At 40.0% G+C, this 25,736-nt stretch overlaps 1 protein-coding gene across 2 annotated transcripts in view; it reads right to left on the minus strand.

Moving 5' to 3' along the window:
* The window catches only part of kcnh2b (potassium voltage-gated channel, subfamily H (eag-related), member 2b), a 266,411-nt gene that overhangs the window by 98,067 nt on the left and 142,608 nt on the right, over positions 1 to 25,736 (minus strand). For both annotated transcript variants that reach the window (XM_079361028.1, XM_079361027.1), the window contains exons 3-6: positions 16,888 to 17,043; positions 14,537 to 14,747; positions 13,279 to 13,616; positions 12,986 to 13,197 (exon numbers count right to left, since the gene is read on the minus strand). In XM_079361028.1, the coding sequence (XP_079217154.1) occupies positions 12,986 to 13,197; positions 13,279 to 13,616; positions 14,537 to 14,747; positions 16,888 to 17,043 (917 nt within the window). The remainder of the gene's footprint in view (positions 1 to 12,985; positions 13,198 to 13,278; positions 13,617 to 14,536; positions 14,748 to 16,887; positions 17,044 to 25,736) is intronic.

A 25,736-nucleotide genomic window follows, 5' to 3' on the forward strand; every position in this document is an offset into this window, starting at 1 on the left:
TTCACACTCCTTCCTCTCGTTTTTTTAATTCCTTCTCGCTCCATGATGTCCAACCTCCAAGTCTCACTTTAGCTCTCACCTGCTCCGTGTTACTCTCGTTGCACTTTATTTCACACTTCCACTGTCATGCCACCTGCCTTTCAAATTCTGCCATTGATCGTGTGTGATGTGTGCGCGTGTGACTGATTAAAGCATCGAGCTACCCTGCCAGCAGAGGTAAAAGCCGTTCAATCAGACTGCTAACAGATTGAGAATCCTTCCTGCCTGGGTGAGAATTAGTGCCGGACAGATTCTGTTAGTCCGGTCCCTGCTGAGCAGCTACACACATCCCTCAAAAACTATGTACACATGCACACACACAAACACAGACCAATAGGAAGGATCTGGTTGATTATAGAGATGTAAAAGGACGTCTGAATTATTCTACTCCACTGGAATTGGCTGTTCTTTCTTACCAGACACTTTTTTTATTTGTTCTTCATTGAACTTTTCCACCAAAGTCATACCACTTTATGTAAGGCATACGTTAACATTATTCAGCCTGATGTATGGGAACAGCATGTACTGGAAAATCAAAAGTGCATATTATCGATATCTCAGTTTCTGTCCAAACACGTTTTTTTTCTGGAGCTGTTTTTGTAACATGTCCTCCATGAATAAAAAAATAAAAAAATGTTTAGACAACTAAAAAAGGACGAATTAAGCTGATGTTAGCTTACTATATGTTTATTGAAAATGCTTATAATCCCAATAATAGCCTCATGATATTGGGATACATATGCCAGCCCTCTTGTACCTTCTTGTATAAGAACCAGCTTTAATTGACCTATATTCAAAGTCACAGATGCAACAACTTGTGGCCTAGTAAGTCTCCCAGCAAAAAATAGCAGACACCTGGGGATGTAGCAAGTGTATTACAGTGAACATGAACACAAATGCAATGTGAACACATACCATGAAGGCAGTTCAACCTAAGCGAGATGCGTTTCAAACCCCATTATAAACATATCTGAAAAAACAGACTGCAACTCTTCAACAATGTTACTATTTTTTGTGTTTCCTTTCTTTCATCTAAAAGGGTGATTAGTGAAACATGTCTGTGTCATTTAGATGACAGCTTTAGTTGGTCTTTCTTTTTTATCTATGAATTGAATCAACCAATAACTCCAAATGTCATGAATCTGATAAAACCCAAAGAAGTTGTTGCGCTAAAGTTGCAGAAACAGAATCTGGTTCTCCCAAAACACAAGGTTAAAACTAATACTTAAAGTAGTTCATTAACACCTCGAGTGTTTTCTGTCTTAGCTTAGAGTCAACAGATACACCTAAATTTACTTGAAACCTAATGTTATATAGAGCATTACAAATTGCCAAATCGATGTCTCTCTAATGTTGTTTGAATGGGATGCCTCCCAGAAGCAGGATGGAAAAACAGATTAATCTGATATAGATTAGCTGCTTGAAAAAGAGCACATCTGAACAGGCAGAACATTTTCAAAGTCACTTCTAACACTCCTGCGTTAACACAAAGATTCACGGAGTCATTCAAAACCTTCCACTGGGAGACTGGACAGATTTTACTTGGACAGGAAGCATGTTTTTCCTTCCAAATAATACAGAGCTGAATGGAATGGCAGATGGATCAAATTCAGTTGTAAGACTCATTAAATTGAGGGAAATTAAGCGGAAGGATCCATTTCAGCCCATTAGAGGTGCCAATATACTGAAATACCTCATCCTCATGCAGGATCCAACACTTTACTTTCTCAATGACTTGAGTCATCTTGAAGTGATCTAATATCACAGATGATCTTCAAAGGTGATCTTAGCTAGTAGAGCATGGACTGAATAACTTTATAACTGACCCTTTTTTTCACACCCAATGTCCAAAATCCATTATTGATACTGCTTTTCTTTTCGGGTCGCGGGGGTGGGGGGTAGCTCTTTCATTGGACAAGAGGCAGGGTAAAGCCTGGACTGGTCTTCAATCACAGGGTTGACATACAGACAAAACCAGCCACACTCACAATTGCATCTATGGGCAACTTAAAGTCACCAACAAAACGAACAAGAATGTATTTGGACTGAGGGAGGAAGCCAAAGTACCGAGAGGCCAGTAGAGCATGCCAACTACACACAGAAAGACGCCTGCCCTTTCGTGGATTGAAACATGAACTTTTTCCCTGTCAGGCAACAGGGCTAACCACTGCTCCACCATGAGGCCCCAATGTGCAATGCTGCCTTAAAAAAAACATTGCATTTCATTGTGGAATTGTTTGCAGGAGATTGCAAATCCTCATAAGCTGTTTATTTTAAGCAAAGAGACCATTGTGTACCATTTGGAACCAAAATGCAAGTTGATAGACAAATGGGTAATACTAACGAAAGGATCCATCCAGTGTAATATTTGTAGCCTAACATGTCCCAAGATGCATCGCCAAACGAGTTGACGTACTTTGAAGTGGCTGAATACTCTTTCAAATGTAAGTTACTTGTTTGTACTCAATCAAGTAGCTACACAACACAAAAGCAAAGGAGCCTTGAATCGTATTGTCTTTACACTTTTTAGGTGAAGTGGTATGACGTTTATATTAGCTAGTTCGATGCAGATTGCAGGTTGCGAGGCAACAGGGGGGCTTAGAAACAAAGGAGAAGAGTGGGGAAAGTCATTGAGTTCAATGTGGAATCCTTTGTAGGTTGGACTGTCTCATTTCAAAATGGCTTGAGGGGTCAACTTTAAGCTAAGAAGGCGTAGTCTGTTGTTTGCTTCATCTTTTGAAGGATGCAACCTCTCAAATAAGAAACATCAAAACTGTGTTTTTGGGAGCCCTGTGCAACATTCCAGAGATAACATTTAAAATTGCAAGTGTAGCTTTGCTTGCTTACAGATGCCTTAAGGGCAGGCAATTCAATTTCACCATGATGTAAAACCAAAATTCAACAGATATAATCCCAAATAGTGTATCCAGGCTGATTTCCAGGATGAGTAACAGAATGCACCTCCTCCTACACGCTCTACCTCATGTGCAGCTGTGCGTCTGGTGTGAACGACTATTAACGCTCTGGGAGCAGGCAGAGAAAAAAAAATAGTTTACAACGTCCCACTGGTGACACATTTTTCTTTGGAAGCCTTTGAATTATTTGTCAGTCAGGATTTCTTTGAAAAATAAAAACGAATAAAGCTGATTTGTTTTAAGGATTGTTATCACTATGTACACCTGTGATCTGTACAATCACCAAACACACCCTGTAGAAACCAGTCCCTTCAGAGCAGAGCTGAAAACATGTTGCTGGAAGTCACTGACACCATGCTTTCATTCTTCGTGGGTCATTGAACTCACATGGAGGAGGCACTCAATCAATTTGAGGTATTGAGGCAGAGCCACTGAACGGGCGGCTAAATTACAGTTATGCAGGTTGAGTGCGTCACATCCTCCTAGACTCCACTCATTCCAGCCCATTTAACTGACAGCGCCGGCCACCAGCACTCCACACATGCATTCCTCACTAAAATATTACCATATACTCACACTGGGAACTATTCCCCAAAGACAAAAATCCCTTAAACTGGAAGGGAATGGGACAATTTGAATGCAAGAAATGGACTCTTTAAGATGGCTGTTTGCAAACAGGAGAACAGTTACTTGAACTATGGAGTTTTCAGCAGGCTCAAACTGCAAATGGCCTCAATAAATTAATGCAATATCCTTGAATTTCTTCTGTTGATGCCTAATGTGTGTCATAATTCTGGACAAGAACAAGCATAAAGGTTTAAATTTTCTGTTATAGACAAGATGCTGTATTTGTCTCAGCGAGATCTACTTCTTCAATTTGAACTCGCATTGATTGAAGTTTTGACAATTTGGAAAGCTGTCCAGGCATTCAGATAGCTAAAACTGCAAACACCACAGTGTTTCTCAAATTTGAAGCAGTAGCACAAAGAAATGGAGACATAATTAAAACATTTAATATTGTAATATATCTTTTTAACTTTCCGCAGGCTGAAAAAACATGTGTGCCAAGAACTCTCCTGCAGGAATAGTCTGCACAATGTTCTTGAAAGAAATAAGACCCCTCATTTCCACTAATTTGTGTCCTATTTAATGGGCACAGCCTTGCTGTGGGACTTTGCCAGTGGTGCATCTCTCACCAAAACAACCAGTGTGTCACATTAGAGGCCAGCCCCCAGCACCTTCTGAGCAAAAAACATGTGGTGCTGCTATAAATACCTGCTTTTGAATCATTCACGTCTAACACTATTTAGAGAGCTCATGCATACTCATGACCCTATGCAAAGATGTATCACCAGACTTTAACTAGAAGAGAATTCATTAAATGGGGCAGCAACCTGAGCAGCTTTGTTAAACAGCAATGAAGTTTTGCCATGCAAGGAAAATGAACTATGATCAAAGACTCTGTTATACTATTAATTTTCTTGTAAAGAAAATTAAGTTTGCCACTGTTTTCCCTGATGCATAGTTCAGGTTTTTCAGTAAGATTGCTCTAGTTTTTTTTTTTTTTTAAAGAACAAGCCTAACACTCACAAACAGATGTGAAATCAACGTTTTGGGAAGCCCAACAGAATGGTTTTGGATTTGGAAAATCTTTATTGTCCCTAAGGGGCGATTTGGTTTGCAGCAGAGGTCCATGCAGCTAATACATTCATAAAAAATAGCACAAAGACAAATATAAATACTGTACATATAAAAGTAGACACGGTAGAAGAAGTATCATTATGATGGGCCTGAGTGGGATGGGGACACAAAGAGCAGCAGTACCTCCTAAAAGTGTACAGGCAACAGCAAACATCACCAAAAATAGAAAGTATGAATGTAAAACTATGATGACTTATGTGCCATTAACTGGAGGCAGTTGAATGAACTAGAACCAATGACATAGCATGTGGACAACATAGACCTAAGCTGCACTTTCACAAAAGCAACGTAGTAAAAGTGTGTAGTGCAGCATCAAGGGTGAAAAATAAGTCTTAACATTTTTACTCTCCCAAAAGTAAAGTTATCTTTGTAATGGGGCTTGAAGAAATGACATCAGCTGTAACAACTTAAGCTCATATAAGTCTAATGCTATCAACAGAGGAGGAAGCTGAAATTTGCCACATGCTAATGCCTACCAACAAAGCTTAACACTAGTGGTGAAGAATTATAGTATTTGCGATGAAGGGTTGTTTCTGAACTTACGGATTCAGGGACCAAATAGTTTGGAATATCTCTTACCCCATGTCTCCTTCTGATGAACACAACTGTCTAATCTAAAACCTACTTCAAATTTGTATTTTATCAAGTAACAACTTCTGGTGTTGGGCAATAAAGCCAATGTGGAAGTTGAAAAAAAAATGCAGTTCCTCGTGTGTTCAAATGCGACTGCTGCAAAGGTCAAGGAATCCCCCTTAGGCCCTACATTAAAATGCTCATATTTACAGCAGGACTAAACATGTTTACAGCCTGGTACAGAATGCTAATGTTATGAATGACTCATTTACTTATTGCCACACAGCAAGAGGGGTCCTTTTTTATAGAATAAATTCAACGTTTTAAGAGTAAGAGTTATTCATTTTTGCATGAAGAGGGGTGTGCTGTCGATGGCTGACAGGCTTTCATCCTGCCTCAGCTCCACCTCTTTGTCTTGAGATTGATCGATAGTATGGTTGAGACAGAATTTCCTATATGCCGACCACTATTGTTTATGTATCTATATGCAATGCTCAAAAAATAAAGGGAACACTAACATAACACATCCTACATCTGAACGACTGAAGTGTTCTTTTTAAAAACTTTGTACTTTACATAGTTGAATGTGCTGACAAAATCACACAAAAATGATCAATAGAAATCAAATTCATTAACCAATGGAGGTCTAGATTTGTAGCAACACTCAAAATTAAAGTGTAAACACACACTACAGGCAGATCCAACTTTGATGTAATGTCCTTAAAACAAGACAAAATGAGGCTCAGTAGTGTGTGGCCTTCACGTGCCTGTATGACCTCCCGACAACACCTGGGCATGCTCCTGATGAGGTCTGCTGAGGGATCTCCTCTCAGACCTGAACTAAAGCATCCGCCAACTCCTGGACAGTCTGTGGTGCATTGTGGCGTTGGTGGATGGAACGAGACATGATGTCCCAGATGTGCTCAATTGGATTCTGGTCTGGGGAACAGGCGGGTCAGTCCATAGCATCAATGCCTTCATCTTGCAGGAACTGCTGACACACTCCAGCCACATGAGGTCTAGCATTGTCTTGCTTTAGGAGGAACCCAGGAACAACCGCACCAGCATATGGTCTCACACGGGGGTCTTAAGAATCTCATCCTGGTACCTAATGGCAGTCAGGATACCTCTAGCGAGCACATGGAGGGCTGTGCGGCCCCCCAAAGAAATGCCACCCCACACCATTATACTAACCCATCACCAAACCGATCATTCTGGAGGACGTTGCATGCTGCAGTTCTCCACGGCGTCTCCAGACTCTGTCACGCCTGTCACATGTGCTCAGTGTGAACCTGCTTTCATCTGTGAAGAGCACAGGGCGCCAGTGGTGAATTTGGCAATCTTGGTGTTCTCTGGCAAAAGCCAAACGTCTTGCATGGTGTTAAGCTGTAAGCACAAAACCAACGTCGGGCCCTCATACCACCCTCAGGGAGTCTGTTTATGACCGTTTGAGAACACACATACACATTTGTGGCCTGCTGGAGGTCATTTTACAGGACTCTGGCCTGTTCATCCTTGCACAAAGGCGGAGGTAGCGGTCCTGCTGCTGGGTTGTTGCCCTCCTACGGCCTCCTCCACGTCTCCTGATGTACTGGCCAGTCTCCTGGTAGCGCCTCCATGCTCTGGAGACTACGCTGACAGCAAACCTTCCTGCCACAGCTTGCATTGATGTGCCATCCTGGATGAGCTGCACTACCTGAGCCACTTGTGTCGGTTGTAGACTCTGTCTCATGCTACGAGAGTGAAAGCACTGCTAGCATTCAACAGTAACCAAAACATCAGCCAGAAAGCATCGAAACTGAAAAGTAGCCTGGGGTCACCACCTGTACAACCACTTCTTTATTGGGGGTATCTTGCTAATTGCCTATAATTTCCACCTGTTGTCTATTCCATTTGCACAACAGCATGTGAAATTGATTGTCAATCAGTGTTGCTTCCTAAGTGGAAAGTTTGATTTCACAGATCTGTGATTGACTTGGAATTAAATTGTGTTAAGTGTCCCCTTTATTTTTTTGAGTGTATACACACACACACACACACACACACACACACACACACTCTATAATGACAATAAAAACATTTCTATTCAATGTCACTGAGACTATGTCCATGTTTTAAAAACATCGTGTAGTTTAGATGTTCTTTTGTGCAGATATATTAACAGCTTCGATTAAAATGTGTGAAGTGGTTATTTAGACTGATGTTGATCTGAGGCAAAGTGATGAACACTTTCTGTGTGACAATGAGACACTCAATTAAGTAATATGATACCGTCTCAATGATCCTTTACTTGAGATCTTTACTTCAGAAGAAAAAAAAGAAGCATTCTTTTTCAATCAGTTTGTGGAAAAGAAAACTTACCAACAATAACATTTGAAAGATTACACACACACACACACATGCACACACGCACACACAGATCTGCTCCTCTCTTTCCCCGCAGAGCCAACTCATTAAAGAAATATACACATCCTACATTCAGCTTAAGTGATGTAAGACTGTAATGGCATAACAAGTGTTCTTTGATAAGTGGTTTAGTACAGTACACTGCATGAATATTCGATTCACACAGTTTGAAGGGCGTAAAGTAGCAGTGGTTTCATAACGTGACACAGACCTAACAGTGGGATTTCAACAACCCCACAAATATTGCATTTTTTGATTAGTAATGTGGGTGTGTGTCCTGAAATGATTAAACGCACTGCAAAGAAACAGTTTGAGTTTCTGTGTCTCAGCAGGATGAGGATATTAAAAAAAAGTCCCGGCTTCCAAAACTAACCCAATAAATCACTGTAATTAAGGACATTTTTTGCAACCCCCATTCACAATTTCTGCACCGGGGTGCTCAACTTTTAAACTTAAGGACTTTAATTTCATTTTCCGTCCCAACTTTTTCTGTCAGTAAAAACACTTTGGAGATGAACACCATATGTTCTGCACATTTACATGCAGCCCTAATTGGCGCAGGATTTTGTCAAAGTAATGCAAAGTTTTTGACTGCTTACATTCGGTTTCTAACTTAGAAGTTGGACCTCAGAGTCGTCCCTGGACACACAGAGACAAATTGGACCAGCACAGTTCAGAAAAGCCACACCAAGACTTGACAGTTTGACATCATAGTTGTGCAGCACAACAACAGAGAATTCACTGCCAAAGAACATATAAAGAAGTAATGATAAGTCAGTTAAAATTAACGTTATAATGCAACAATTATATGTCTAAAAAACACAAAAAATATGGATGAAGGAAGCACCATTTCATCTGCAGTCTTTTAGATTCCACATAATCTGGAGGTCAATTCGGACATAATATTGTGTCACTCATTTTTTTATTTGGTATTACTCAGTGAAAAAAAGGCATTTTGAGAGAAAAGACGAAGGTAAGAAAACTGATTCTAGACTGTCATTTCATAGCATACAGTCCAACAATGATCAATAAAGAATATACTACAACAGGTTTGAAGAGCAGATAGTGTTGAATAATACTCAATGTAGATGTTTAAAAGTAATCGTGCACCAAAAAAAAAAAAAAAAAATCAGAAATAATGTGTAGATCATGTGTTACACCAGCTACCAAAAACTTAACTTGTGTTTTTGTACGTTTGCAGAGAACAAAAACAAACTTTGGAAGGTTTTTTTTTGTATTGTTGGTACAATTGAACAAACTGTATCCTTTAACAAAAAAGAAACGGTGCATGTGGCACCTTCAAATATCTTACAACAACCACTCAACCACTTAACTGATAAATTATACATTTCTCTTTCCAAACTGGAAATAATACTGACTAAATCGCACAAACAGCAAAAACAAACATTGTCTACCTTCTCATCCTTAAACACCTGAAACTAGAATAGCTGTTTCTCAATTCAAAGGCCTTCCTAAAACAAAACATGCACCGAAATGTAAACTTCCTCAACAGCCTGGAGTTATTGTCAATATAAGATGGATCCTACCGCTTTGCTGCTGGGCTCGGTGTGTGCCATCCATTGCTCCATTGGATTGGTGTGGACCTGGATGTGTCAGGCTGCCTGGATGGAGAGCCAGTGTGTGTGTGTGTGTGTGTGTGTGTGTGTATGACTGAGTGTTAGAGCATCAGAGTGTTTTAGAGAGTGAGTTTGCCCCTGTAGTGCATGCTCACATGTCCACAGCCATGCCATTTATGGAGTTGGGTGTGTGTCAGGAATATTGTATGAGATGTGATGGGTGAGTGTGTATCTACTATCAAGTGTCCCCTATAGGATTTGACCAGTCAGTGTCACTTAAGTATGTAAATGTGCATCCAAGTGTGCGTCAACCCCCTTCATCTCAACAATGTTCAGTGGTCTGCTCAGCCTTCTCTCTATCTTGACATCTTCTCAGCTGTGTTTTCATTTTATATATTGAACTGTAAAGTGTCAATGACAGGTCACATGGACTTGACTATCTTTGAAGGCTCACATACAGGCAGACTACAAGAAAAAACAGGGATTTATTAAATGTTGAAACGACTGATGCAGATAATAGCACTAATGCTATTAAAGTACAGGCCTCGTATAATTACAAACGTGTGTTTGAACTTGGTTGGTTTAGCTCAGTTGGTGAAGCAGGGGTCCCATGTACTCTATGTCGCTAATGTGCCCATTCTATAGATTCTATTACATCCTGTATATTTATCTGTGTCCTGAAAAAGAAGCAACTACAAGGAGGGACTTGCAATACTGATTGGTATTTACAGAAGTCAACAACACTGCATGTAAAAGGATAACTCAACAAAGTTCCTATTTGACCCCAAATAGGATAAGCAGTAAAGATAATGGACGGATAGATGAACCTTAGACTTAGACTTAGACTGAACTTTATTGATCCTTTTGGGATGACTCCCTCAAGGAAATTTAGGACCTTTAACTGGAATAAAAATGGACTCATAGAGCAAAAGTGTAACAAAAATGTCATCTGACCCTTATTATAATGTCAAAGGACCTTTAAAGGCTGCTAGAGCATTTATATTCCAACCATGAACTTCTTCACAAAACAACTGAATTTAGCATTCATGAGCTACTTTGTTTGCAAAGCAGTTTGGTCATGACAAAGAGCAAGAGGCAAAAACCAACGCATCGAGAGCAGGGAAAGGGGACTGTGCCAGAAGCTATTGCAAATAAGAGCGAGCATCTGAATGTGCTCTCCTTTAGGGCGTCAGGTGTTTTATGGGACACTTCAATTATTCAGCCTTGTTTGCCTTTCCACATCTTCTTCTCTGCTCCGCTGAGGCACTTGATCATGCCACATGATGTGGCGCTGCCATCTTCAGGTGCGAGCTGGTAATGCAAAGGCTCTTACAGCAACGTAATATCACCTGCTCAGTTGTTCTCAGGCATTTAGCACACAGATCAAAGAGGCTCTCAGTTGAACCACAGAGCTCAGATGTAGATGCAGGAGATTATTTCTTTCTGTTGTTGATAACACAGTTCTAACTGAAATCCACTGCTGCAGATGAGTAAAAAGATGAAGGCTTTTGGACTTCACAGGAAGGTCAGAGGGCAGGTAGAGACGGTGACTTTAGGGGATTTATGAAGCTAACATCATATAAAAAAAAAACATATTGCTTTTTCGATGCTACTTTGAGATCATCAATGCATTATAGTTCAAAATAAATAATGTGACAAAAGAAAGTTCATGTGTGAAAGGGGCTACAGATAATAAACCATTTATAACCCACTCCACAGATATAAGCAAACATATGTGACTTTAGTTAATTTAGTTTTCTCCCATGCTTCCAATAACAATCTATAAATAACAGTCCATAGCATTTGGAGACACAGCTGGTGCTGTTCCCTCCATCTGCACATTAATGTTGCTACAGTGTGTGCATGCATATATACACATGCATATACACATGCTTAACTCCACCCCCCCCCCCCCCCCCCCCCACACACACACACACACACACAGGTCATATTTTGACCTTGCCATCTGCACCTCATGTACAATATTCCATGCTTGCATTACATTTCTGTTTTGTTGCATCATCAACTTCTGATAACTCTCTATTGATGTTCCCATTATTATACTGGGAGAGAAAACGCACACAACGCATCAGTCACACAGTATGATAGAACAGATCTAATATGTTCCTCTTTAGTAATGCAGCATGAAATCCAAGCAAAGAGCTTAACTTAAGCTTTTATTGCTTTTTGTTCATATAATTCCTGACAGGGGCCGAACCTAAGATTACAGGTCTTCACTGAGTACATAACAGCATCTTAGTTAATCAACTGTCAAACTACTCCACACACTTGATTGTTAGTGCAAAATAAAGCTACCTCCTCTGATCAAAACCTAAGCAAACCCTTCAGGAACAGAATCTGAACTTCGAAGAAGGACACACTGGCTGCTGCATTTTTGTCAGAGAAGCCGGCACTACAACATAACAGGTTTCCTTAATGTCTGATCTTATAGTAAGGTCATTTTATGATTTGAATGTTGATATCTTAGATGTTGGTCCTTTAAATAAATGAACAATATTGTTAACAAAAGCAGGACATGAAATTAAGTACATTTCAAGTTAATGGCACAACTTGATTTGTTCCTGCTCACCATTTTTCATGAATCCTACAGTTCATGCTGGATGGACTTTAAAATAAACAGCTGAATCTATTAGGAGCTGGTTGATGAAAAGTCAAGTTGGTAATCGACAGCAGACAAAGTTACGAAATACACTCATGCACCCATGCAATCAAAGGCACCAAGACGACAAACAACATATTCAATCTTTCCTAGTTTGGTTTCTTCATGTGCAACGGAACAAGCACCTCGGTGAAATGTTATCATAAGACCAGACTTTCCATCTTGCAAATATCCCATATGGTGGCCTCTTGTGTCTCTCTCCCTCTGAAGTACTGAAGACGAATGGTTTTTCAGCAGATGTGCAGAGAAAGCACAGGTGGCTGCATTGCACACAAATTATGTTTCAACATGAAATTTCCAGCCAAAAAAAAAAGACAACTCATCTCTCTTATAATACATATGGAATCGTTGGTTATAATGTGTTTGCCAATCATCCTACATGTTTAAGTTATTTTCTGTTTGCTATGCCATGTCTCAACTCAGCCAACTCCAGGAAGCTGCACAGTGTTCCTGTAACCAGGTGTTGGTTATGTAAGGCAGAAATTCAGACAGAACATCTACAGTGGCAGTTAAAAGCTTTTTTTAAGAGCAATTAGTGTGAGTGAAGTGAAGTGTTTTCCGCCTGTGAGAGAAGATGAGGAGTGACTCCTCTGACTCTGACATGCAGATGGAAGAGGAAGAACACAGGCCTGTCGCAACCTGAGGAAATGAAAGTGCTGCCACACAACATGTCCCACAGACGTTCTCTTCTGTGTACCTTTCTCTGAGTCAGTTTCTAAAAGTTGGAACGCTGCCACATCATCCTCCATCATCATCTCATCAGAGCTCGATCAATATCATTCTCATTCACCGGAGCTTGGGGTACGAGCATTATCTCCCCAGGAACACTCGTCACATTACCAGCAGGTGGAAGTGGCTGGCAGAGGCTAACTTAATTATACTAGCACAATTACATCTTTCCATACATCAATACTCTTTGCATGCACAATTTACAGAACTGAACCTCTGTGCTCAGTATGAGAAAAACTGCAGCTACAAAGTACTGAAAAGTCTCAGTAACCCAAGTTTGTTCAGCAAAGCTGGGTTTTAGTAATCACTCAGTAACAGCCACTCTCCCTGCATCGCGCGCCACAAAAAAGTGAACTCTGTCCTACCTGTGTGACTTTCTCTGTGACGTTGTGTGTCCGGTCTATGAGTTTGCATGGAGCTATGATGTCCATCTCGCCGGTGGGCAGGGCGATGAGGGGGTCTGGTTTGAAATCCACAAAGTTGAGTGTGATCTGAGGGATTTTGGATATGGTCCGGTACCGCATGAGGTCTGAGTCTGACGTTGAGTTCAAGATGTTAGATTTACTGTTAACTGCCCCTGCAAAAAATACACAGAGCAGTTAGAACCAACAAGTAGGGAAGGAACGTTTGTAAATGTTTCACAGCCTTTCTTCCTTACCAGTACTGCTGCTGCCCTGCCGGACACTCGCTCTCCGGTTCTTTCTGTCCCAGTCCGGCCTCATGGCCTCGATCTCGTCTACGGAGGAGGCGCGACGCATGCTGTGGAAGCTCTCCCGTGAGCGGCTGTGTGACAGGGAACAGTTGGAGCCTGAACCGTCTGGGTTCAGGCTTAGGCGATGGTGAGGTGCTACGCAGGGCGATGACTGGGTGAGGGGACTCACCAGATGTGTTCTGTGGGCAGGAGGAGGAGCAGGTGGTGGTGGTACAGGAGGGTCAGAACCCAGTAAGGTGCGATGGTCCTCCTGGTGGTCCTCTGGCCAACTCTGTAGAGCTAACCTAGAAAACACAAAAATATATAATGGGTATACAGGGTTACAGATGTGGAATGCATGTTCCTTTGCAAAGCAGGATGCTGCTGTTCATGAGGCTTTAATCTCAATGTGCTTATACATGGAAAGCATTTAGGATTAGATGCACATCTCTGTGTTCCAACTTCTCTTTATTTTTCAAAAGCATTTCTGACATGTATCCTAGTTGGAGCATGTTTCTGCTCATTGAGCTTATTAGAAACATGCAGAGGCTTTTGAAGTCAGGTAGAATCGGTTATCTGGACCAGTTCACTTGCCCGCTTCCATCACTGCAAACATCTGTTGGTTTGCGGTTTGCCTAGCAAACCAAATAGTGTCCCAAACAGCCGTGTGGGGTGGCTTTAAAACTGTCAACCTTCTCTGATCCAAACAAATTCAGACTTTTGAAGACCAGGATCTAAACTTATAGAAGGAATACATACTGCCTTCTGCATTGTTGTCAGAGAAGCCAAAACTTCAAATTAGCACGTTTCCTTAATGTGTGATGATATTGTTTAGTTTAGTTTATTAGCTTCGTTGTCAGGGAGCATGTATAGAAATAACATTAACCTCATAGAGAAAAGATGCTTCGTACCAAATTATAGCAGTTTGCTAATTTCCATCTGCAGTCCCCGGGCAGGTCAACACAGAATACATACACATATTGTGAGGTAATTTTGTGATTTGAATGTTGCAGATATCTGATCAAACTAGACATGTTGTTCCTATAAACAAAACATGCATTGGAAATATGTCTTAAAGTAACAATGCTCCAAAGTCTCTGTGTGGAACCTTTTAAGGTCTCTGAAGGATTATTCAAAGAAGAGAGAAATATTCCACACAGTCACTTTTTTAGATTATATACTATTATATACTATGTCCTTGCCAAAAAGTGTCCCATGGGCCTACCTGCTTCCACTGATTTGCTCCTGGTGGTTTGGTGGTACAGGGGGAAGGGGTAGGAACTCCCCCAGGCCTAAGGACTCAGGACTGTTGTCTGTGTGCAGCGGTATCGGTGTAGCAGTGGGGATGTGACCGGCTTCTGCGTCGTCCAGCGACACTTTGCTGTTGGACAAGGAGCGCAGCAGTGGAAGACGCAGCTTGAAGCCCCGTGGACGACCTGAAGGTGAGAAGGAAGAGGAAGAGCGGCGGAAAAGCAGTCAGTGCCTGTAGAGTGACAGATGGACTCCAATATGAAACTGTGGCAGGATAGAAAAAAAGGAGCAGGGAAACTGAGAGGCAAGTATGAATCACCGAAACAAGAATATGTGGTATAGGCTTGGGTTGGGTATAGGGCATTCTCAGGGTGCATAACATTGGAACTGGCCTAATAGATGATAAAAATACAGCCTGATAAGAAACAATCTACAGGAATCTAGGGCAGTAGCAGTGATTACTTTAGGTTTAAATACAACAAATCTGTTGAACAGACAGACATGATTCCTGATATAATCAGTGTCCTACTTTAGATGCTGTACTGCAAGGTTAAACATCTGGAGAATAAAGTGAACAATCACAAATGCCCAGGATTCAAATGAATAGATGAGTAGGCAAACAGCAATCACCTGGCCTTTGTGTGGAATAAAACTATCAAGGAAATAATCAGTGGCACCTTGGAGAAAGGTGTTACTAAAACTCTGTTGTTTGAATAAAAGGATTTATCAATGTACAGGTCTTAACAATGTACAAAAACACATGTTCAGTGGTCTGCTTATTTGAATCTTGATTCAATAAATGCTACTGGAGCTTTTTAAATCAATGAAAAAATGAATGAAACCTTTATTGCTCCAAAGAGAATCAGTCTTGCACTAAGAGCATGAACCATTAAAAACATAAATACCAAAGACAGCAACAACCAAGCAGCACATAATAAATACAAGACTAAAATAATTAAAAATACATTATAGCATTGCATGATTACTTGTAAAAGATGTCAGGTGGTAAGTTCAGTAAAGTACAGAGTGCCATGTTCAAACTGAATAATCTGACTTTATTATGCAGCTGAATGCTCGGTGGTAGAGAGGAATTCCGCTTTTTAGTCCTCATCCAGTTCATTTTGTACCCCCGCCCTAAAATCAGGGGTACATATTCAGACCCAAGGGGTGCTCTGGGTCTCGTATAATCTTGTTAGCTAAATTCAGTATCTACTCGTCTGTCATGCAATAGAATCACTGATACAGCATTAAACTTTTAGCCTAATTTTGCCTTTTGATTTGATGGTCTTTGCATTTCAAATGTGTATTCATGTATTTTCTAGTTCCAATGTATTGAAGCACTTTGAAGAAGGCTGATAAAATGTCATTACCTAATACTTTTCAATAGTGTTTGACAACAGTACAATGTACACTCATTCAATGATAGGATTGAAAAGTACCAAATCTTTCAAAACAACAAATCTCCAGTCCTGTTTTTGACCAAAAGCAGCCAGAAGAGAGAAACCGGTCTTAATCACCTGTCTGTAATTCACTTTATTAAAACCATAAGAAGAAGGCAAAATGACGAGGTGGTCCAGGAACTACTCAGTGCCAGAAACCCCCCAGACTGTTCAAAGGCAACGTCCATGTATCTTTGACACAAGTAGACCAAATGTGAGATACTTATAATATTTACCGACTATAATGTTTACTTATATTTGATTATTAAAAACAATTACCCAATCTTGGGTGCCAAAGAGTCATATTTTGTTCCTATTGATTCAAACCAGGTATTAATTTTGATTGAGTATCATATGCATAATTCTGGCATTGTGACAGATCTAATTTGAACTGCCTTGAATCTGAAATATGCCAAATCAGAAGATTGCTGTGCCTTGATTACCATATAAACAATTGTTAAAAATATAAGTTCCACATAACCATTTTGAATACTGTCATTTAGGCAAACATCAAACTGACAGGTGTCGTAATGATGAAAATAGGCAAGCAAGCTGGTTCAGATATACATTTACTGATTCTACACAACCTAAAAAGCATTTTTCTAATAAGCAACACGAGCAGAAACTTGGTGGAGATGGAGATGCTTTTCAAAAATGGAGAGAGAATAGAATGCCGAAAAGGTTTCAAGACCGATCTAGAGTTGGCTAAACACTGAAGCTTCAGTGTCCGCAACAGTATCTCTCTTCAATGTATTGAATTTGTACTGCAGTGTCCATTTTAAACACTAAATGTTAGCGTTACTTTACATATTGCTCCTTTAACCCTGACACGATTGGATTGAGTAGAAAAACAACTTAGAAAAAGCTTAAGTTACTCGGTAGTTACCAGTGACAAACCAGGTAGGCACGCGGTGGTTGAGCTCCTCTTTGTTATCTAGAAGTGTTTCGTCTGTCATGACCTCGAAGTTGAGGATGAACATGATCACCAGGCCATCCTCGTTCTTCACTGGCACCACGTCCACCATACACAGGAAGCACTGACCTGCATGAGAACAGAGAGAGATGATGCTTAGACGCTGATAGTTTAAAGGTCACATATTATGCAAAACATGCTTTACAATGGTTTTCAAACACTACAAATCCTCCATAATTAGAAAAGTCAATCCTTTCCATCTTTTTCCTGCTCCCATTTTAAGAAACTGTGCTTAAACAGGCCATTTAGAGGGTTTCCCTTTGTGATGTCACAAGGGCACTAACCTCTCCCCCAGGAGGGTGACACTCACACAGCTAGGGGTTTGTTCTGCCATCTGAGTCTACCTCCTCACTGTAAACAACTGGGCATGGTGAAAGCCGGATGGAGCCACATCCTCTTCCAGACAGAGCGGTCACACACCTCATTTGTATTTAAAGCTACAGACACAATAACAGCATATTCTGATCAGGGCTGAAATACAGGGGGACATATAGGCATGATCAAATACAGGATCAGAGGGGGTTATTACCAAGAAACTGCACAGACATGTTTTGACTTCTGAGATTAGATCAAGTTGTTGAAAAAGTAAGACAATATTCAAAAATTAACAGGCTTTTACAATCTGGATTTAAACCTTTAACAGCAGCAAAGTGTTTTTTTTTTAAAGTAGGCATAAGTTTAATACTGATACTCATTTGTATGCAGAAACACTGACGAGCATATGATCACACACAGATGCATTCAAGCATTACACTGTGTGAATCTGAGCACATACACTAATTACACAGGCCCACTTTATATACGTTTTTTTCATTCACTCTCCTTATTAAATTTGCATCCCTGCTTAATCAGCTCATACTCTCTCTTCCATGAGGCCCAGCCCGCTCGCTAATCTGTCACATGAGCACTAAAACAGCTAAGTATGCGTGAAATTAGACTGCACGTGATAGTAAGTGGCCAGGTTTTTTTTCTTGCAGGTCTTTAAATCTGGTGTTGTTACTGTACATGGCAGCCACACTGCAAGACAAAACACGCTGCTATTCTGGTTCTGACACAAGAACTTACAAAGCTTCAAAACAACCTGAACACACACACACACATGCAGAGATGCAAAAAGACTCTATAATCTATATTTAAAACACTGACATCAAACTAAAATGGATGAAGACGACATTCGTCATACTGCTTAAAAAAACAATCTTGACAGCAACTCCAAATACAGCAAATATTTACATGTTCACCATTACAAGGAGACTTTCTGAAAACATCCAGAGAAATAGAGATCCGTAAATATTACATCTCTGTGTTTTGCAGCAAACAGCATGAAGAGTAAAGTAGATGGAATAAGTAAACTGTCACACAAGTCTGAAAACAAAGATAAAACCTGTGACAAAGCAAGCACAGGGTACAGAAAGCCAACATGCAGATCGAGAGCATCATGCATCACACAAGAATCAACACACTGCAGTTAAGGAATAAAAGGAGTGTCATGACTGATGACAAACACAAACAGGACCCAAGTGCAGATGCTGAACGAAAAATATTTATTAAACAATAAGCCAAAATGGACTCACATACAACAGGAAAGAAGGAACGCTCAGACTAAATAGACAATCGAACACAGGTGAGCTTAACAAGACACAGGTGAGGACAATCAGGGTAATCACAGGGAAACACAGAGGCAGGCGTAAAATACAAGAAACAGTGAGGAGACTACAAATGAAATCATGAAACGCTGAAGATACCCAGAACTCAAGAATGTAACAAGAACACGCGAAGAAACACTAGGATATAAAGTTACAATATAACTTACAAAAGACTAAACTAGAAAACACACAAGGGAAACATTAAGATCAGAAGCTACAAAATAAGACAGATAACACTTAAGACCAAACTAGGAAACGTGAACAACACTCAAGGGAAACCAGAACTACTGGAACAAGAACGAGATGTATACTCTGAAAATACACAACTAACCATGACAAGAAGTGTATTCATAACCATCACTTAAGTATCCAAAAGCTGCATTGTTATGTTTTAAGTCATGTCAATCCAATTTAATCTTTTTTAAAACCAGGCTTTAACAAAGTGCATTTCAATATGCAATATCAAAGTAGGGTCTTAACTACGCATCAGCTATTTCCTTCGTCTGCCCTGCACTCTTCACGCTAATGGTTACCTCCATACATGGACTACATACTCACACTCTAAGGTGGCCTTTCGATGTAAAATAGTCCCTCTCACATGTACATGGCTCTTACCTGCACAGTGATGGTCAGTGACCAGTTCTACAAATGGCAGCCACTGCAGGTTCTGTAGTTTGGAAAGCAACAATAGCTGACAAGATACAACTGGACATACAAGTGTGTCTTCTGCTGTCTGTCTGCATCGCTCAGCCACCCGCCCGCCCTGTCATTCATCCCTGCATCATCGCTGGAGAGTGGGCCCAAATCTGATTGGACAACAGCATAATCCCAACACAGGAGGGGAAAAAATATGAAACACAGGGAAAACTAAAGGATTACACCATCTGCTCAAATCTAACAGCATGTGCGTGTGTGTGTGTGAGTGTCTGTGTTTATGTGCAGACTGTTAAGGTACAGAATTGAATACTCATTCATAAGATACTGGGTCATGTCCATTCATGCCTGTTTCATTAACATTCGTGACACTGCATTCACAGCCTTTGTAATCAGTAAAGTTTCTGCTGCGTCACGCCTCGAGCTGCTTCACACCATTTGCTTCACGTTTTCTACGTTTGTTTGACAAGTTTACAACACAATGACACAAAGACAGAAGCTCAATATTTGATATATTTCCATCAGCATCGTTATCAGATTGAGCAGGAAGTGAAGTAAAGTAAAACCCGATTCATGTGTAATCATCAGCAGGTTAGTCGTAAAGAGAGGGTGAGACCAGGAGAAGATAAGTGAGAAATGTTGCCTCGATAAACATTCGGTGTCAACATGTTAATTTAAAAAAAGTTGCAAACATAAAATGTGTCCAACAGATGAAACAGGATTAGCTGATCATCTCAAAGATTCTCATTGGAGTCACATGAAAAGTAGTATCTAGAAATCTGGAGACAAATTTCCAGCTGTCCTTTAAGTCCTGTCCTGTGATACCTGTCATGTATGATACAACATTTGAAGTGGATTAAATATTTCTGTAGATGTGGAATACATCTCTACACAAAGCATGTGTTGCTTCTTTTGCACACTAAAAAAACATTCCCTTCATATTTTACAAATGGGAAAATAACCCCCCAAAAAATCTTCACTCCATTTTTTTGAACAGACGTGTCAGCCTCAGACACTGAGACCTGTATTTCATCACCAGTCTCTAAAACAAACTGTAAAAGAATGAACATTTCCATTTTGAAGCAAGGACATGGGACACATCATCCCGAGTTCATCAGAAAGCAGATGGGATTCGTACACGTGTGTACATTTGTGCACACACATGCAGTCATACACACACATGCTGTGTAGGATTAAATGTGTACAAAAGAGGATTTATCTCTAGTTATTGTTTGAGGTCTAAAACATTGTGATTAGACGACAGAGTACTGACTGTCATTTCCTCAAATGAAACGGGAACGTTCCCTTTAGACATACATGAAAACATCAGAGTTTATCTGAGAGAGAGAGAGAGAGAGAGAGAGAGAGAGAGAGAGAGAGAGAGAGAGAGAGAGAGAGAGAGGGAGCATGTGTTTGTGTTTTTGTGGCGGAAATTTGTCAGAGTGGTATAAATCAAGAATAGAAAGTCCTAAATTTAGAAACTGAAAAATACACGCACATCCTGCAGTTGGTGCTGGATCAAAAATGAACAGGCAAAAAGAAACAAAACAGACCTGTTTCCCATGAGCACCTGTTCAAGGATTTATTTAGTCATTGCCTTGAACGATGAGCATGTTGGCTCCAAACATGCCATACAACTTTTAACAATAACTCCTGGGTGTGGAGATCTTTCTGCGTCTTAATTTAAATCACAAATAATATATATCAACTAGGACATATATTAGATGTATCCGAAGGTTCGTTTTCCATTATCACTCTGTCCACAGTTAAAGATTTAACCATGAGTATCTGAAATCAATTGAACTGGGAGATAAACAGGAAAAATGCTATTTCATCTAAATGCTCTGTCTGGATGTATTCCAGTTGAGCTTGTAGCATCTCATAATCTGATGCAGCAGTGCTGATTTACAAAGCTTGGGGAGATTACCGCAATGCACTAAAAACACTTCAAAAAAAAAAAAGAAAAGAAGCGACTGCAAACAGCGTTTTGCAAACCAGGGACGGTTCGATCATCATACGTAGCGGTATGTTTGAGTTCTGAAAGGACTTCACAGATTATTTTGGATGTGGACGTGTGTGTGTGTGTGTGTGTGTGTGTGTGTGTGTGTGTGTGTGTGTGTGTGTGCTTCCTAAATATTTTAAAAAGCTTGGCTTGTCCTGGATCGATCGCTCTGCTGGAGATGCTAATGGCTTAGCGTGTCAGACAGCAATGAGGAGTTAGGCACAAAATCAGACCCTGAACATTTGTATTCTTTAGATTTCATTACAGAGCACACCAGACATCTGTTATTTATATTGGTTCATGGTATTACAGTATAGTATTTGATTTTTGATTTGTTTTTGTTTTATATCTTTGTCATTACCATGATGGTCTCAGCATGGTCTTCGGCCTGCTTACAAGAACACTGATTTAATCTCAATCCAAACGTATGGATAACCTGTTTTTATAGACTCCTCAGAGGAATTATGGATTATAAAATGATTTATATAACAACTGCCCCCTATCACCTACAGGTGGCTCAAGGTCAATGCTGACCTGTTTTTAAATCAGTTATGGTTTTACCAAGGCTGCAATAAGAAATGTAGTCACCAAGAGAGGAAGGGGAGAAAATAGATGAAAGGTACAGATTCAGAAATTATGAAGTAAAAATGATAGGAGGTAAATTAAAATTCAAGGGAAGGTTAAAAAGGAGAAATCGTTATTAGAGTGAAAACAAGGAACACATTTGAAGAGTAAAGGAGATTGTTTCCTGGTGTTTTTTAGAGGGACAAGGAGCGAAGAATTAGCTGTTGTAACAGTCTTATTCCAGTTCAGCAGGAGATAAGAGAGGATTGCCGAGGAGTTCACAGAGATCCGGCTGTCTCCTAAGCAACCTGATGTCAGAGCACAAACATCTCTGAAGCTGCATTCATGATGAGAGAAGTCTCGAGGGGCGGGTCAGGGAGGATTCAGCATCTCTGTGTAACCTTTTTATCCTGTGAGAGATAAGATAAGAGGTGACCCAACACCTCTTTGTCAAAGAACATCCTGCAATGTGCTGGATTAGAAATTAGTGTCATAATCTCTGCTGTAGAACAAGTGGATTAAAGGAATAAAGATTTGTGTTCAACCAACCACATCCTCACTTTTGGCCTTATAAGTGAGGATCAGGTATGAGGCGAAAAGCAAATATAAAAATCATGTTTTCATTTAACTCAAACCAATATTGTAGAGTTATCATTTTTAAACTGTACATCAGCGCAAGGAAAGTCGATGGGGCCTGAGGTGATCTGGCACTACTAGCACCCACCGTCCCAGACGCCACCAGCATCGAACCACCGTCGTCCTCATTCATGCACGGCCCAAAATCAAAGACCTAAATATTTGTTGAGGAAGGTCTTTTTAAATTAGTCAACTAAGGCGATGACAAGAAGAAACTGACAAATTGAAAACTACATTAAAAGTTGTGGTTATCACATAGTTGATAAAGAAGCGTTAAACACCCTCAGCTGTTCTTAAATCACTGTAAACCATAGAGTACGACATCAGAGGTGTGTGTGCTGTGAGTGCTACGGAGAGCGTCAGCAGCCTGGAGCCTCTCCTCTCACGCTTTGTGCCTGCAGTTCCCTGAAGCCCCGCCTACTGAAGCCCCGCCTCCGCATCACAAGCTTCTGATTATCAAAATAAAAGCTTGTGTCTTATCTGCTCGTGTTTTAGATCTACAGAGTTACAAGATATGAATGAATAATTGCCAACAGAACAAATGATACAGATCATGAGCAGAACTGAGTCCTGATTCTGTGTTGTTGATAGACAGATGGACGGATGGACAGACGGACGGACAGATGGATGGGTGGATACTTTATTGATTCAGAAGGAAATTCAAACCATCCAGTAACAGTTTAAAAAGAAGAAAATATGTCATAAACATTGTTTACATCCGAACAACAACCTCTTGACAGGTTAAATGAGGAATCAATCTCTTTATAGTGATCTATAATACGTTTATCCTAGAAACAAGTGCTCATTGTTCCACTTTACAGTAACTTTGTTACTCCATAAGACCTTTTACAGCACTGGTACTTAACAAAAAAAAAATCCATGACCATATTGTTGACTAAAATATTTTCTATTTTCATCAACTAAAAGGAGATGCAATTTTATTGAGTGAGTAATTGACTAAATTAAATCAATAACAAATGACTAATATCTAAAAATGGTGTGAACATTAACACTGGCTCCGACCTCCGCCACCTCAGCAGCAGGAAGTGTGGACGACAGGAACTCCAGGAAATTGAAAGGAGAAACTCGTTCTTCATCTTATCCCTTTATCCCATTTTTTCTCAACAACGAGTGGGCTCTTTTACCTGCTCTTTTGTAAAGCGCCTCGAGACAACACTTGTTATGTATTAGTTTTATCTAGCGATAATGATTTATGATTGATAATGATTTATTACAGCATGCGTGTGGTATCACACTCTATAGCTTATATTAAATCTCTCTCCTCACCATTCATTCTCTCTGCTACTTTCCTGCAGTTATTTATTTAGATGGATCTCATCCATTATCTGATCGTTAATTTCTTTATGCTCTTTTCCTTATTTTCAATATTTTGCCCTGTCTTAGTTTATATGTTTATTGTGAAGCACACTGTAACAAGCCCAGTGTTTCAAAGTGGCATATTCAAACACAACTTGGTTAAATAAACCAAAGAGAAAAGGGAGGGAATCGTGGATCTGGTTTTAATAAACAAAAATATATAAAGCTGAAGAGGAGAGGCAACATGCACCACACTGGAATTATTACATTTCCAAAGAATTTGACCAAAAGCACAAACTTTTAAGCAAAACACAGAAAAATGGATTTCTATATCTGATGTACTGAGGGACACTGTTTTTTCTGTTGAGGAGTTATCGTATGAAACAAGTGTATCACAAACACCAAAACGCTGCAATGTTTCAGTAACAGTCCAGATCACTTCATCGTCACACTCCCGCCTCCTAGTGGACAACAGGCGTCTCTACACATTCAATACAGAGCAAGGCATGCAACGTCCCTCTCACTTCATTGCATTATTTCTGCACACATTTGCCATGATTGTTCAAGTTCAGTGTGATGGCAGCCTTCACACTGAGGGATTCTCTGTTTGGATGTGTTTGATGGCATTTCACCTTTAGTGTAACTGCTCTTCTTCCAGGCACAGCACTGTGTAATATTGATTTTTTTTAATCGATTCTTGTGGAGTTTGTAAGAATGAAATGTGTGTAAAACTTTTTTTTTAAACAACCAGAATCCCCTCTTTTGTGTTGAGAGTTTTGCAAAAAACATGTACAGGGCATGTAATTTAACAACTTAACAAATTAGGCCACAAATTACTTTCTGCCAACTGAACATGTCAACCTTCCTTTTTTTCTTCCAGGGAAAATAATAAATATCTATATTTTTCCAACAGAACAGAAACTGATGGTTTCAATCAGAGCGAGGACAAGATTTACCAAAAGTTTTCAGTTTGTGGTCAAAAGGTAATATTTTCCATCAAATGTTACCTTTAAAAACAACAAACAAATGCCACGTTAAAAGGATTTTGTCAAATGATTAAGGCTATTTTTTTTGTTTCAGGATGATAAGAAAGTAGTAATACAAAGTAAGAAAATACAAGATTTTAAGTAAAACTTAAGACTTCCATTTTGTAAGACTTCCTCCTCAACCTTTCTGCAAACACAGACATGGCTGCAGCAGAGCCACTTCAAGTGGCAACTGTAAAGTTTCATCCTGCAAAACATACTTTGCAGAAACAACTTTTTTTCTGTGAAAGGAGTAAAACTCGCCAGACGATCACTAAAAACTTGCTGCAAACTTTACCACTTTTAAGAGAGCCACCAAATCTTGGTTAGCTTAGAAACAAACTTGTATGCGTGTTTAATTGTTCGTAGCCAAATGAAAGCGATATGTGTCTTGTTGTATCCTACTGTGTACTTTCTTTTTTAATCTTTTTTCTATCCACATAAACCCTTCTAGGCACGAGTGGTGCAAATTAGTACCCGCTGTAAACACTAAGACACTTGCATTGGATTGCTGTTTACAGTTTGTCCATGTAAATTGTGTATGTCCCTGTCAAATAAAAGTTACTAATGTATTTACAACAACAAGACGTTTTTACTTGCAAACAATGTGGATGGGTACATTTCTTCAGATTATTCATGTGTATTTCCAAAGTATTGGCTTCTGGTTACTCTCACAGACAAAAGGAGGAGGTTAATGTGTCCACTGGAGCGAGAGACTGAAGAGAACCAGGATGTAAGTTGTGTTTCCTCTCAGCGGCTCTGCTCTGCATCACACACACAGACCCCCACACACATTAGGTGACACAGTGATGGAGGGGGTGGAGGGGGTGGGGGGGTCTCATTCATGAACACACTCGCCTCAGATCCATCACACTTTGGCAGGAAGAAAAACAAAAAGTGGGGAGAGGAAAAGAAAGT

Source organism: Symphodus melops (assembly GCF_947650265.1).
Source record: "Symphodus melops genome assembly, chromosome: 14".
Classification (NCBI taxonomy): Eukaryota; Metazoa; Chordata; class Actinopteri; order Labriformes; family Labridae; genus Symphodus; species Symphodus melops.